The sequence below is a fragment of the Phlebotomus papatasi genome, chromosome 2 (assembly GCF_024763615.1).
Source record: "Phlebotomus papatasi isolate M1 chromosome 2, Ppap_2.1, whole genome shotgun sequence".
NCBI classification, from domain to species: Eukaryota; Metazoa; Arthropoda; class Insecta; order Diptera; family Psychodidae; genus Phlebotomus; species Phlebotomus papatasi.
The window spans coordinates 47780348-47791715 of record NC_077223.1 but is presented as its reverse complement, the minus strand read 5'-3'; the positions used below and the strand labels follow the sequence as shown (position 1 = coordinate 47791715).

Genomic DNA, 11368 nt, shown 5'->3' with positions numbered 1-11368 from the left:
ACCCGACGCGTCTGCTTTCGTGCGATTGTCGTGTTTGTGTTCGTGTGTGGTCGTTTTCCGAGCAAAAAAAGTTGCTCAATTTCCCCTCTGGAATTGGGCTTCAAAATCGTTCAAATTTCCAGAATTTTTAAGAATAATTAACTAAAATCTGTATTTAACAACTGGTACAGCCTTATTCCTCGATGTAATAATTGTTCGAGGCTTCAACAGTAGGACAACTAACTTTCTTTCATACTCAGAATCCAGAGGAATCCCTAAATTCACCGAGGATTGAAGAATTTCTGAGCAACCGGCCGAGTTATGCCGCCAATCTGCGAAGAAAAAGCAGTACAGTCCTGTGTTAAAAATCATGACGCAGCTTTTACTCACATTGATAGTCGAATAAGAGCATGAAGACATCCTTACAAGAAGGTTTCATGTCTACAGCTGGATCCAATAACAACTCAATAAGACGATAAACCGTTTCCAATCGATGTTTCAGGAGCAACCGGAAAACTATTGTTTTGACTTGTTTCCGAACAAATTCCCGAACTGCAGAGTGATTGCGGAAGAGTTCTAGAGCAATTTTCTGATCACTAAACCAGTGGCTGAAGAAGCAATCTCGCCAGAGAATCCCTAAGGCAAAATTATCTCCGGAACGTGTGGAAATGTCATCGGCAACTTTGATAAGGGCCACAAGAACGCCTTCACTTTTCTGACCGACTGTTTCTTTAGCGAAAATTCTGAGAATTCTATGAGCTTCCGGCAAATTTTCAGGTAATAACTTTTGATATACATCTCTAATCATATCCAGTGCTTTATAAATATTTCCTTCCTTCCACAGTATGCGAATTTCACTGAGAACAAAGTCTTGTTTCTTCAGCAAAAATTCTGGTTGTATTTTTCTGCAGAATTCCCTCAAGTCTTCCATTACATCTCTATTGGCAGATTCAGCAGCAAATTCCAGGACATGAATGAGTGTCTCTTCAGATAGATTGCTCCTCCACTTTGTGGATTCTCCAAGTAGAAAACTTAACTCTTTGGAATTTTGCTGTTCCATTGCAATTGCACAGAGGTGCCTCAATTGGCATTCATCCAAGTTCCGGACGTCAATTTCAAGGTGAGTTTCCAACTTTCTCCTTGCTTTCTCAACAGTTATTCTTTGGTGGTTCTTCATAAACTTCATTTCTTCTTGAAGACGCTTTTCCACTTGGATTTTCCATTGGGAACTCTGCTTTTCTACAAGTTCATTTGTGAAGCAATCTATGCTGTCGATATTTGATGATTTCCACACTCTCAGGTAAGGAAACACCATGTTTCTCACAAAAACACTTGATAAACACTGTTTTGGCACGATAGCCATCACTCTGGGGGCACTTTGCAAGGGTTTGCACCCCAAAATCCTTATTCATAAATTCAGAGCATTCTCATAAGAAAAACAATAACATAACCCTATTTTTTAAAGTCGAAGTCAAAAATGAATTTATGTTGAGTTTGTAAGATGGCGCTGACATCAGAAAAGTGATGAAATTTCCCTCCAAAAATACTTATCCACCCCACCCTTCGTGTCGTGCTCTTGGAAAAAAGTGGTGAATATTCGTAAAGGTGGTTGTAAAATTTTGTGCTCCGAAGAAATATTGGCGAAAATTCCAAAGAAAAGCAGCTAAGTGGGCTTTAAAATTATTCCAATTTGTTTAAATCTATTGACAGAACAATTTAAAGAAAAAAGAATTTAAGAATTCAGCGATATAAAAGCGTGAAAGACAATTTGCTATTTTTACACGCGGCCTTAGGGCCTTGACAGACCTGAGGATTAGCCGAGAAACGGCTTCTTAGCGTAATTATATTATAAATAATGGTTAAAGTACATTTCCGTCATTTTCCACTAAGTCATCTCTCGGCTTAAGTCTTAAGTGTGTCTAGGGCATTAAACTATATTGATGCGACGGTTCCATTCCATACTATGCTATCTCAGAATGACAACTTTTCAGGAGAGCCATTTGAAGTCGGCAATTTCCTATGCTGCCCGTGTAATTTTTTTTCGAAAGTCTCAAATATCTCGTTACCCGAACATCAAATGACCACCAAATTTTCACCAGTTGTACATCTCGGTCTCAGGAACAACATATCTCTCGGAGTAATATAAAGCTAAGTCGACTTAGCATAGTATGGAATGGAGCCGTCGATATAATGGTAGCCATTAAAAAATATGCGATCGGGGAAAATCCCCCAAAAAATGTGGCTCATTTCCCTGAATGCGGGCATCTTGAGTTTGCCCTATAAAAAAAATCCGCACCATTCCATAGGAAAATCCCCAAAAAGTGTCAACACTCCCTTACTGAAAATTCTCGAACGGGTACTTCGGGAAAAGTTGGGGGAGGTCAAATAACAAAGCTGAATTGGCATGTAACGCAACTTCCTAGGGAATCTTCCCCACCTCGGGGGATAAGATTTCTCTGGCTCCCCTTGAGAAATCGTCGATAATATGACACGGAAAAATGGGGACTTTTCTTAAGGAAATTCCGGCCAACTTCCTAAGAATTGTGAGGAAAACTTAGAGATTTTACCCAGGGATATACCCGTGAACTCCATTGAAAAAGTCAGGGGTCGGAAAAACTAGGGGACTTTTCTCAAAGAAATCTTTGGGAACTCTTCGGGAAAGATCAGAAAAACTTGAGGATAATTCTCAGGAAAATCCTTGGGAAAACCTTAAAAAAAAAATCCCCACATTTTTCATTCCACTTTGATTTTTTTCCTTTATTATTTCTTATCTTTGTACTTCTTTTTCTTTTAGGTCTCTTCAATTTTTTCCCTCTTTTTTACCTTATCCTTTTTGTTACTCAGTTGATGACTTTTCTGTATGGTACTCCCTCACACGGCTGCTTGAATTCCCCTATTGATTTATGAAATATTCGATGTTCTGTATGAACTTTGCAACCACAAAACCATATCGCCCGAAGTATAAGTTTAACTTTTACAGAATTTTCCTCAGTATTTCCCCTGAACTCGCCACGGAATTTTCATGTATCTCCGGAAGGAATTTTCCTCTTACGGGGAGAATTTTCCCCTCGATTTCCCTGGGAAATCTTCGAGAATGGTCTGAAAAAATCGAAGACTTTCTCGGAAAATTTATAGGAATCCTCTATAGGAATAGCCAGGGTTTTCCCTATCACTAGGAGGAAATTTCCCCTTTAAATCCCCAAGAATGCCGGTAGCAATTTCCCCATAAAATTTCCCCATAGAATTTCCCCTTGAATTCATCGGGAATTCATTTGGCACTAGCCAAATTTTCAGAAGGATTTTTTAAGGAAAATTTTCCAAGGGAATTTAAAGGGATCCCTTTGAAAGATCTCGACACCTCAGTGGGGTAATTTTTCCTGAGGTTCCACTCTTATTCTCGTTGTTGAAATCGACAGAGATTTTAGTTAGAAAACTCCTGTCGTAAATATCGAAACTTCGGTGGAAAATCCTAGAGAACGATAATGGAAATTGCACATAGAAATTTCTTTAGGAATTCAATTAAAATTCCCTAAGTTACCATGCTTTCCGAAAGAAGAAAATTCAAATGGAAACCCCTATGCTCTTCTTGGGAAATTTCCACTCTTTAGTGGGTAATTTCTCGAGCAATTCCACTCAAAGTCCTATGATGGGTAATCTTGGAGACTTGTGGAGGAAAATTCCTTTGGTACCTAGTGAAATTTCTATAGGGAATCCCCTGGTGAAATTTCCTTAGGGAGGATTTTTTTATGGGGGAGAAGATGAAAAATGCAGATAATTGGGGTGAGAGTAGATGGGCAACCGCTGTCGCAGTATAAACCATGGGCAATAGAACAATCTTTGAGCGTGATAGGGGTGGTAAATATCAAAAACTTTTTTGTTGGAAGCCTTTTTATTGAATCTGCAAATTTGATGCAGGCTAAATCGGAAGTAAAAGTCAAGGAAATAGATGACTTGGCTGTTGAATTTAACATGCACGTGAAGCTCAGTCAACCAAAAGCAGTAATTCGAGACTGGGATATGATACACTGGAATTTGGAGGAGATGAAACGTGAACTTGCATCTCAATAGGTGATTGACATTCTCAATTTGAAGGTACAAAACAGGAATGTTCTGTACTTATGATCTTCCGGAACGTCCTCAATCGGTTACAGAGTGATCCGTATATAAACGTCTACGTGCCAAAGCCGGTTAAATGTTTTTCCTGCCAACGTTTTGGCCATGTATTGGTAAGATGCATGGGAGATGCTGTTTGTGGTCGTTGTGCAGAGAAAAATCATGATCCAAATCCCTGCAAAGAACAAGTGTGCTAATTGTGATGATACTCATATTGTCTCATCAAAGTCATGTACGATTTTCAAAAGAGAGCAGAAGATACAAGAGATAAAAGTGACTGAGAGGATCACCTATAAGGCAGCTAAAGTGAGGTACAAGTCATTGTGTTCCGGAGAATTTGGCAAATCGTACGCGGCAGTGGCCAGGAACAACAGGGGACGTACTACGTGCAATTGTGAATGTGTGGAAAACACACGAATGAGAGTTCCACCAGTGCTGACTCATTATGAAGAGAACCAACCAAGATGCTGGTGTGATTGAAGTCACACAAGAGGAGAGTTCTCACTCTCGCAGTTCTTCATCTCTGAAGAATCCTGATGAGAGCAACACAGAACGTATGGAAGAATACAAACAGCAGACAGACCACTTGGAAATATCTGATCCTTCATCATCCAATGCAAATACGAGGCCGGCAATAGTTCGAGAGAACTCAGCCAAAACTCGTGCAAAGAGAAAAAGTCAGGAGCAAGGAGATGTTGAGATCAAAGAAATCTTTTACTATAACTTCAGGGATGATTCCCCTAAACAAGGCAACTAAGGGAACAAAAGCTGAAGGAGCAAAGTCAGATATTGATCAAAATTATGAACGAGTGGACATGGAATATGTTAAGAAGCTGATTGGAGTTCCTCCAATTCGAGGATTCAATCCAGATGATTAAAAACTTGCTCTTCCAAAATGAAGATTCTTCAATTGAATTGCAGAAAAGCGATGGACGTGGAGGTGTAACTATTGGTATTCACAAGAATTATTCTTATAATGAAATATAAAGCAAGAGAGCTTTAAGATCAATTGCAGAGGGATCTACTGATTCACTACTGATAAAAGAAGGAAGAAATTACCTTAAGGAACTGTCAGCACAAAATAGAATTATTCTATTTTGGGTCCTAGGACACGCAGATATCCTGGGTAATGAGATTGCGGACAGGCTATCGAAACTCGGTAGGTAAAGTACTTTCATAGGACTTGAACCTGCGTGATAGGAGTACGCAAGGAAACAAAAAATGATGTTCTTAAAGAACACAAAAAATATTGGGAAAGCACAAATGTCTGCAGATCCACAAAGGCTTTGCTAGAAAATTCAATGGACATTTTTGCCCAATTATTGGACTTTCCCAGGAAATCAACAAGAACTATCGTTGGATTACTAACAGGACACTGGCTGAATGCCCATCTATTTAAGATGAACCTGGCCGCCGACAGCCCGATATGCAGATGGTGCAAAGCTGCGCATGAAAAGTGGAGCACACTTTCTAGGAAATTGTCCAACGCTATCTTCACTTAGACGCGTAAATTTTGAAGAAAACACCATAGACTTCAAGGATTTTTAGATTATCCGATTGAGTGATCTACTCTATTTCTGAATCGGAGGATTAAACGAATTGGGATTAGGGATTAGACTAGACACTTAGACATGCAGAGCTACCTGTTTAACATGGCTGCTTCCCATCCCAGGATATTTTTCAACAATCTAAAACCCTAAAGATATAGAAGCTACATTCGTTAATCTTGAACTTGAAAATAAAAAATATAATTTTATATCATTTTTTATACCACCAACAATTTGAGAGAACTAATTAATGCTCACAAAAACATTACTAAAGCAACAGTCAAGCAAATTTATTTGCTCATGGAAATATCCCAAGTTTAAATAATTTGAAAAAAAGTGAAGTTAACAATAATTCTTCAAAAATGTGTGCGTTGGATTGTATGAAGTAGGATTCTATAAAATCTACACCGTTGGATCAATTATTCAAGATATGAGAGGATTTGGGCTGTATATTGACAAGACAGAAGAATCGATTGGCTTGAAAGTGATAGAGAAGACATTCATTGCAACGATAGAGAAGAGACGCCCGGCCCTTACAAAAACTTTAAAGAAGAAAAAGAAGATTAGCTTGTGATTTTAGAACTTTATGAAAAGAAAATGTAACTTATATTTTCAAAAAATATTTATATTTGATATAATTTTATCACTAAATGCCTTTTACACGGGACTGCGTTGAGACATACACCAATATATTTTTAGAAGTATTTTTATTAACGTGGATAATTGCGTAGAATAAAGCAGATGAAGAATAAAGCCGATAATAATAAAATAGAGTGTAATAGAATAGGGATCAAAAATAGAGATAGCCAGAGATCGTTATCAATGAGTCCAGAATGTTCTGTTTGCAACTTAAGTGCGTGCAACATAGGTGTTTGTGAAGCGAACATTGATTTCTCCAAGTCCCATGTTAGATGATTGGTTGGCAAAGTCCTGAAGAGTTCTGGCTGGATGATTTCTGTCGAATGGATAGCCCATTGCCCGACGATCAGGATAGAGCTTATTGCGGATTCCACAGAAGGAATAGGAGTCATTACACATATCAGTTCTGAATAAATATGAAAGAATATTAGTGATTTATTTTCAAAGGCAGAAAGAAAAAAAATAAACCCGACTTACGTATCAAATTCCTCGTTGACGGTGTCATCATTAAAGTTGGATATCATTGCGAAGACATCAAAGGTGAATCCTTCAGGAGTTCCCTTGGGTACGAGCAGATGACTTGGCCAGCCACAGCCACAGAAGTTAAATTGATCTTCGCTGCCAGGAGCTCTGGCGGCAGATCCAATGTTACGGAATGTTCGGTTGTATGGAATTGTTACATTGGATTCCTCATCGCGTCTATTAATGGTGTTCATACCGGGATTTACTGAAAAAGGAAGAAATCAAATTAATTGTAGTTTATTATAAAGAAGATGAGACAAAATACTTACAATTAACGGCGAAACGATCCATTTCGATCATCAAGACACGCTGATCACGGAACGTAAATGGCATTCCACGCTCATCGTTTTTGGGACACATGAAGATGCGACATGTTCCACGACGTGGTGCTCCACTGAAGCGTTAAATAGGAAGTGCTTAGTTTAGGATTATCTTCAAGATTTTAGTAGAACTTACGAGTTATTGTTAACTTCGATGCGCCAAGAGAATGGAGCATGTTGAAGATGTGTGAACTGAGCAAAGACGTTTCCTTGTGGACCGAAGTCAAGACCAGCACCCAGATTAAGTTCACCCCGTTGCCAGTAAGTCAGGATGACATTAGCTGGTGTATTCCGTTGATTCATCTGGCACATGATTGACTGGACAGTGATGCCGTCGTAAGCCAGTTGGGTGTTAGTATTGTACGCTGGAAGGATGTTCTTGTACTTCTGGAAGATTTGGTCAATGAACGAGTGCCAACGATAAAAGATAGGATCTCTCATGGCTGTTGTGACGTCGCCCATTACGCCGAACTCTTCGAGGAATCTGTTGTCGGGATCATGGCTGTATGCAATAACATTGTGGCCCATATTGTGAAGGTTTCCATACAATTGGGGATTTGGTGAGAGGATTGAAGCCTCAATCATGTCACCTAGAATATCAATGCCTCGCCTTTCGTCCAATGGGATCCTCTGACCTGATGTCTGTGGAAAAAAATAATTAGTCTCAAAGTCTTAAAAATTTGAAAACTAAAAAGACCAAAAATACAATCTTACATTGACAACATATCCTTGATCAATAGCCTCATGAATTCTATCGCGCCAACGCTCCAAATCAGCAAGTTCCACTACAGTGTTGTCTTCTGGACGATCAATGTCCTGTAGTACAATGTCAGCAAATCGAGGTGGATAGGTTTGATTTGATGATGATCGAGCGAGCTTTGGGAAATATCCTTCAGGAACAGCTTCCCTTAGATTATTGAGGCGCCTTGTACGTGCTAAGCGATTGCACAGACGCTCAATATTGTACCGTGCAATAATCTGGGCGTGCATGTAATAGAAGAGTTCACCACGGCGATCCTTGCGCACGATACTGTCGGGTCCGTCTCCGGGATAGACCAAATGCCAATGCCAATGGTGTAGGTTTACGCCAATATCCTCACGGAAGTACGCAAGACGTTGCTCTTCTTCACGCTCAGACGCAGTGTAGCTGGGTGGGATGACAATAGGACGCTGAAAATTCATTAAAAAAAAAATTATTCATAGCTCTTAATGAGAAATTGTTTATGTTGCGGGACTTACCCTCACACCATCAGGAACAAAACTGTTCTCCTCTCGGGCTTCGGGAATCACTGAGGGATCAATGAATTGATTGGGGAAGGTTTCAGCTACAGAAGGAATGGGCTGATCCTGTGTATCAGCACGATGTTGCATTGCAACTGACAAGCAGTACTGATACAATTGGGGATTGACGCGATCGTGAGCGTATGAGGCAACGGAAAAGAGACTATCGACATCGGGTGCGTCCAGGAAGATTTTAATCAGACGACCGGCAATTTGAGTGTGGCGTCGATTGAAGAGACAGAATGGTTTCTTTCGTGGCAATTCTTCGGCGAAATCGAGATTTGGCGGAGCTACTGATCTCACGGGAATTGTCCGATCCACATCATCTTCACCAAAGCGACTCTGTATCTCTGTTGAGATATCCTTATATTTCTCTGTGTAGAAATTTGGTGGTACATCAACTCGCACTTTTCCAGTCTGATCATTTTTTACACCGAATATTGGTTCGTAAGGACGCTGGAACAGGAGAGTTAAATCCTTCTTGTTAGCCATAATTTTTCACTGAGCACAATCCTCCTGGACAACTTATCACAACAGCCAAAAATTAAGCACTGTTATCCCACTAGTTCAATTCGTCGGCTTTTATACCCAAATTCTCTAACCACGAGGGCATGTGAGAGCGATAAGGCGGGAAAGAGCTCGACCACAAGAATAATATCTCAGTGGTAAAAAGAGTTTCCCTCAGCTTATCAAAATTAGAATTTGTGGGGAGAGATTTTGGGCAGAAAATTGTGCCAAGCAAAAAAGTGGGTGGATGGTGTGAATAAATGAATGGAAATCCATCAAATATTGAGCTATAATTAATTGGAAAAAAGTTGAGTGATGTGATAATGTTGAGCAAATTGTCACTTCCCATCATAAATCTGTAATTCCACCTCACCAATTAAAGTGTCGCGTGTAGGATTAATAATGTCTCAAATGCATCGAGTGCAACGGTGGTTGCATATAAAATGTCTTTTCAGAAGAAGAATTTCTAAGTATTCTACAACTCTCTTACGCGAACAAGTGCTACGATGCCAATGTATCGAGTATTGGATAAGAAAGTACAGGACAATCCTCTGCTGGGGATGCATCTGTTTGGAATGAGGATTTTTGGATTGTATATTTTTGGTAGTCAAAGTGTACCCTTTTTGCACTGGTTCAGAGGACTCTTTTTCTCCATCACTTTCACCATCTTCAACGTGACTCAGCACGTGGATTTAATATCCCTTTGGGGAAATGTCGATGAGATGACCACAAATGCGGCCACTACACTTCTCTTCACGACCACAGTTTTCCGCCTTGTGAATTTCTTTAGAAATAGAGAGACATACACAAATATTGTGGCACGATTGGATGACATGCTAAGTCAACTGATGGACACTGAAGTCCCAGAGGAACGGGATATCATTGAGAAAAATCTGAAGTACACACGAACACTCACATTGGGGTTTTGGACAATTGCACTGACCACAGGAAATCTCATGTGTGTTCAGTCATTTATTCTTTCGTTCCTCTATGAGCCTCATGATGTATATGACCCAGTTACGGTGAGAAAATTCTTCATCTTTTTGGCGATCAAATTTGTTTTAAAGATAAAGCATATATCTTTTCAGAATACAACTCAGACATCTTTTCCACCTGTAATCCTTCGTTCTTGGTTTCCTTTTGATGATCAATGGGAACACTTTTACACGGTATATTTTGTTCAGTTTTACAATATGTGGGTGGGAATGATAATTGTTCCCTGTTGGCATTCATTTATGGTAGCTCTCATGGTATTTGCCATTCTTCGCCTTCAAATACTCAATCATCAATTTCAACATGTTGAAGTTTATGTTTTAGGCGGGATGTACAATGCTAAACGTTCCAATGTGGAGAGGCAACAAAGTCCAAAAAATTTATTGAACTTCCTGGCAGAGAGTGTTGTGGAACAAGTGAAAATTCGCGAATATGTTAAGCAACTGGAGAAATTGATTTCTGGATCAATTTTCCTGGATTTTGTTGTCTTTTCCGTTCTTCTCTGTGCCCTCCTTTTTCAGGGTACTCATGTTAAGTTTGGTGTAGAATCTATCATCATAGTTTGCTATATAACTACGATGATTGTAATCCTTTGGATGTACTATTGGCATGCAAATGAGATCAGTCTTCATAGCGAAAAGTTGGCTATATCTTTGTACAAAAGCAATTGGTATGAACACGATGTGATATACCAAAAAGCTGTCCTTCAATGCATGGTGGGAAGCAATAGACTAATGAAGATGCAGGCTGGATTTGTAGTTATGACTCTTCATTCTTTCTTAAAAATCCTACAAGCATCATACAGCTATTTTACCCTACTTACACAAGTTGCTAATTAAGTGGGAATTTTATTCATATTTGTTGGTGAATTTGTTGGTCACGAATTTCGTTTTAGATTTCAAAAAATTCTAGTTTCGCTAAAAAAAACTCGTCGTCGGTAGAAATGAAATTCGGTTAGCAAATGGAAAAAAAACGTAAGCGTATTATCTAAATTCCAAATCTAAATTTTTATTGCAATCTAAATTTCAAATTTAAATCTAAATGTAATAGCTCTGGCACACCTTTTAGATCAGGAAAATTTTATGAAATTAATATACACATCCCTTTCTTTCTTCAACATTTTGCACATATAACTATCTTACACTTTTGCACTCTTCTTCTTTTGTACATCATACCGAATTAAATTTATTTCGGCCCAATTTTAAGTCTGAAAAAGTGCAATAGACTTATGCAAATCTTTTGAGAAAGAAGGGCACGCGAATTTGGATTTCATGAAATTTCCCTGATCTAAAAGTTGTACCGGAACCATAAAAATTTAATCTAAAAACTAAATCTAAAGTCTAAATTAAAATCGAAATATAAATTGAAAATCTTAATACAAATCTAAAATCTTAATCTAAAGTTTCTATTCGGTACGATTTAAGGGAAATCAGCATCACTTTTTATGGTTTTACTAATCAAAATGTT

The 11368-nt window shown here is 38.8% G+C and overlaps 3 protein-coding genes across 3 annotated transcripts; 1 reads left to right on the top strand and 2 right to left on the bottom strand.

Annotated features, from left to right (window-relative positions):
- Nucleotides 1–124: 124 nt before the first annotated feature.
- On the bottom strand, nt 125–1446 carry LOC129801392 (uncharacterized). The gene is made up of 2 exons (XM_055846357.1): nt 370–1446; nt 125–311 (listed from the first exon to the last, which is right to left on the bottom strand). Exons 1-2 carry the CDS (start codon nt 1340–1342, stop codon nt 142–144), a joined length of 1143 nt encoding a protein of 380 aa, XP_055702332.1. The 5' UTR covers nt 1343–1446; the 3' UTR covers nt 125–141.
- A 4797-nt stretch (nt 1447–6243) lies between these two features.
- Nucleotides 6244–8987, bottom strand: LOC129801388 (phenoloxidase 2-like). Its single transcript, XM_055846352.1, has 6 exons — nt 8360–8987; nt 7835–8290; nt 7257–7762; nt 7070–7194; nt 6756–7005; nt 6244–6684 (listed from the first exon to the last, which is right to left on the bottom strand). Exons 1-6 carry the CDS (start codon nt 8891–8893, stop codon nt 6489–6491), a joined length of 2067 nt encoding a protein of 688 aa, XP_055702327.1. The 5' UTR covers nt 8894–8987; the 3' UTR covers nt 6244–6488.
- A 254-nt stretch (nt 8988–9241) lies between these two features.
- Nucleotides 9242–10740, top strand: LOC129801389 (odorant receptor 56a-like). The gene is made up of 2 exons (XM_055846353.1): nt 9242–9930; nt 9997–10740. Exons 1-2 carry the CDS (start codon nt 9415–9417, stop codon nt 10738–10740), a joined length of 1260 nt encoding a protein of 419 aa, XP_055702328.1. The 5' UTR covers nt 9242–9414.
- Nucleotides 10741–11368: the final 628 nt, after the last annotated feature.

What these genes read in the sequence shown, in the direction of transcription:
- LOC129801389 (XM_055846353.1), top strand. Translation starts at nt 9,415, where the DNA reads ATGCCAATGTATCGAGTATTGGATAAGAAAGTACAGGACAATCCTCTG. An exon ending in ATGTATATGACCCAGTTACG is followed by an intron (nt 9,931 to 9,996) that starts GTGAGAAAATTC and finishes ATATCTTTTCAG; the next exon opens with AATACAACTCAGACATCTTT.
- LOC129801392 (XM_055846357.1), bottom strand. Translation starts at nt 1,342, where the DNA reads ATGGCTATCGTGCCAAAACAGTGTTTATCAAGTGTTTTTGTGAGAAAC. An exon ending in GCTCTTATTCGACTATCAAT is followed by an intron (nt 312 to 369) that starts GTGAGTAAAAGC and finishes TTTTCTTCGCAG; the next exon opens with ATTGGCGGCATAACTCGGCC.
- LOC129801388 (XM_055846352.1), bottom strand. Translation starts at nt 8,893, where the DNA reads ATGGCTAACAAGAAGGATTTAACTCTCCTGTTCCAGCGTCCTTACGAA. An exon ending in ATCGAAGTTAACAATAACTC is followed by an intron (nt 7,195 to 7,256) that starts GTAAGTTCTACT and finishes TTAACGCTTCAG; the next exon opens with TGGAGCACCACGTCGTGGAA. An exon ending in GTCAACGAGGAATTTGATAC is followed by an intron (nt 6,685 to 6,755) that starts GTAAGTCGGGTT and finishes ATATTTATTCAG; the next exon opens with AACTGATATGTGTAATGACT.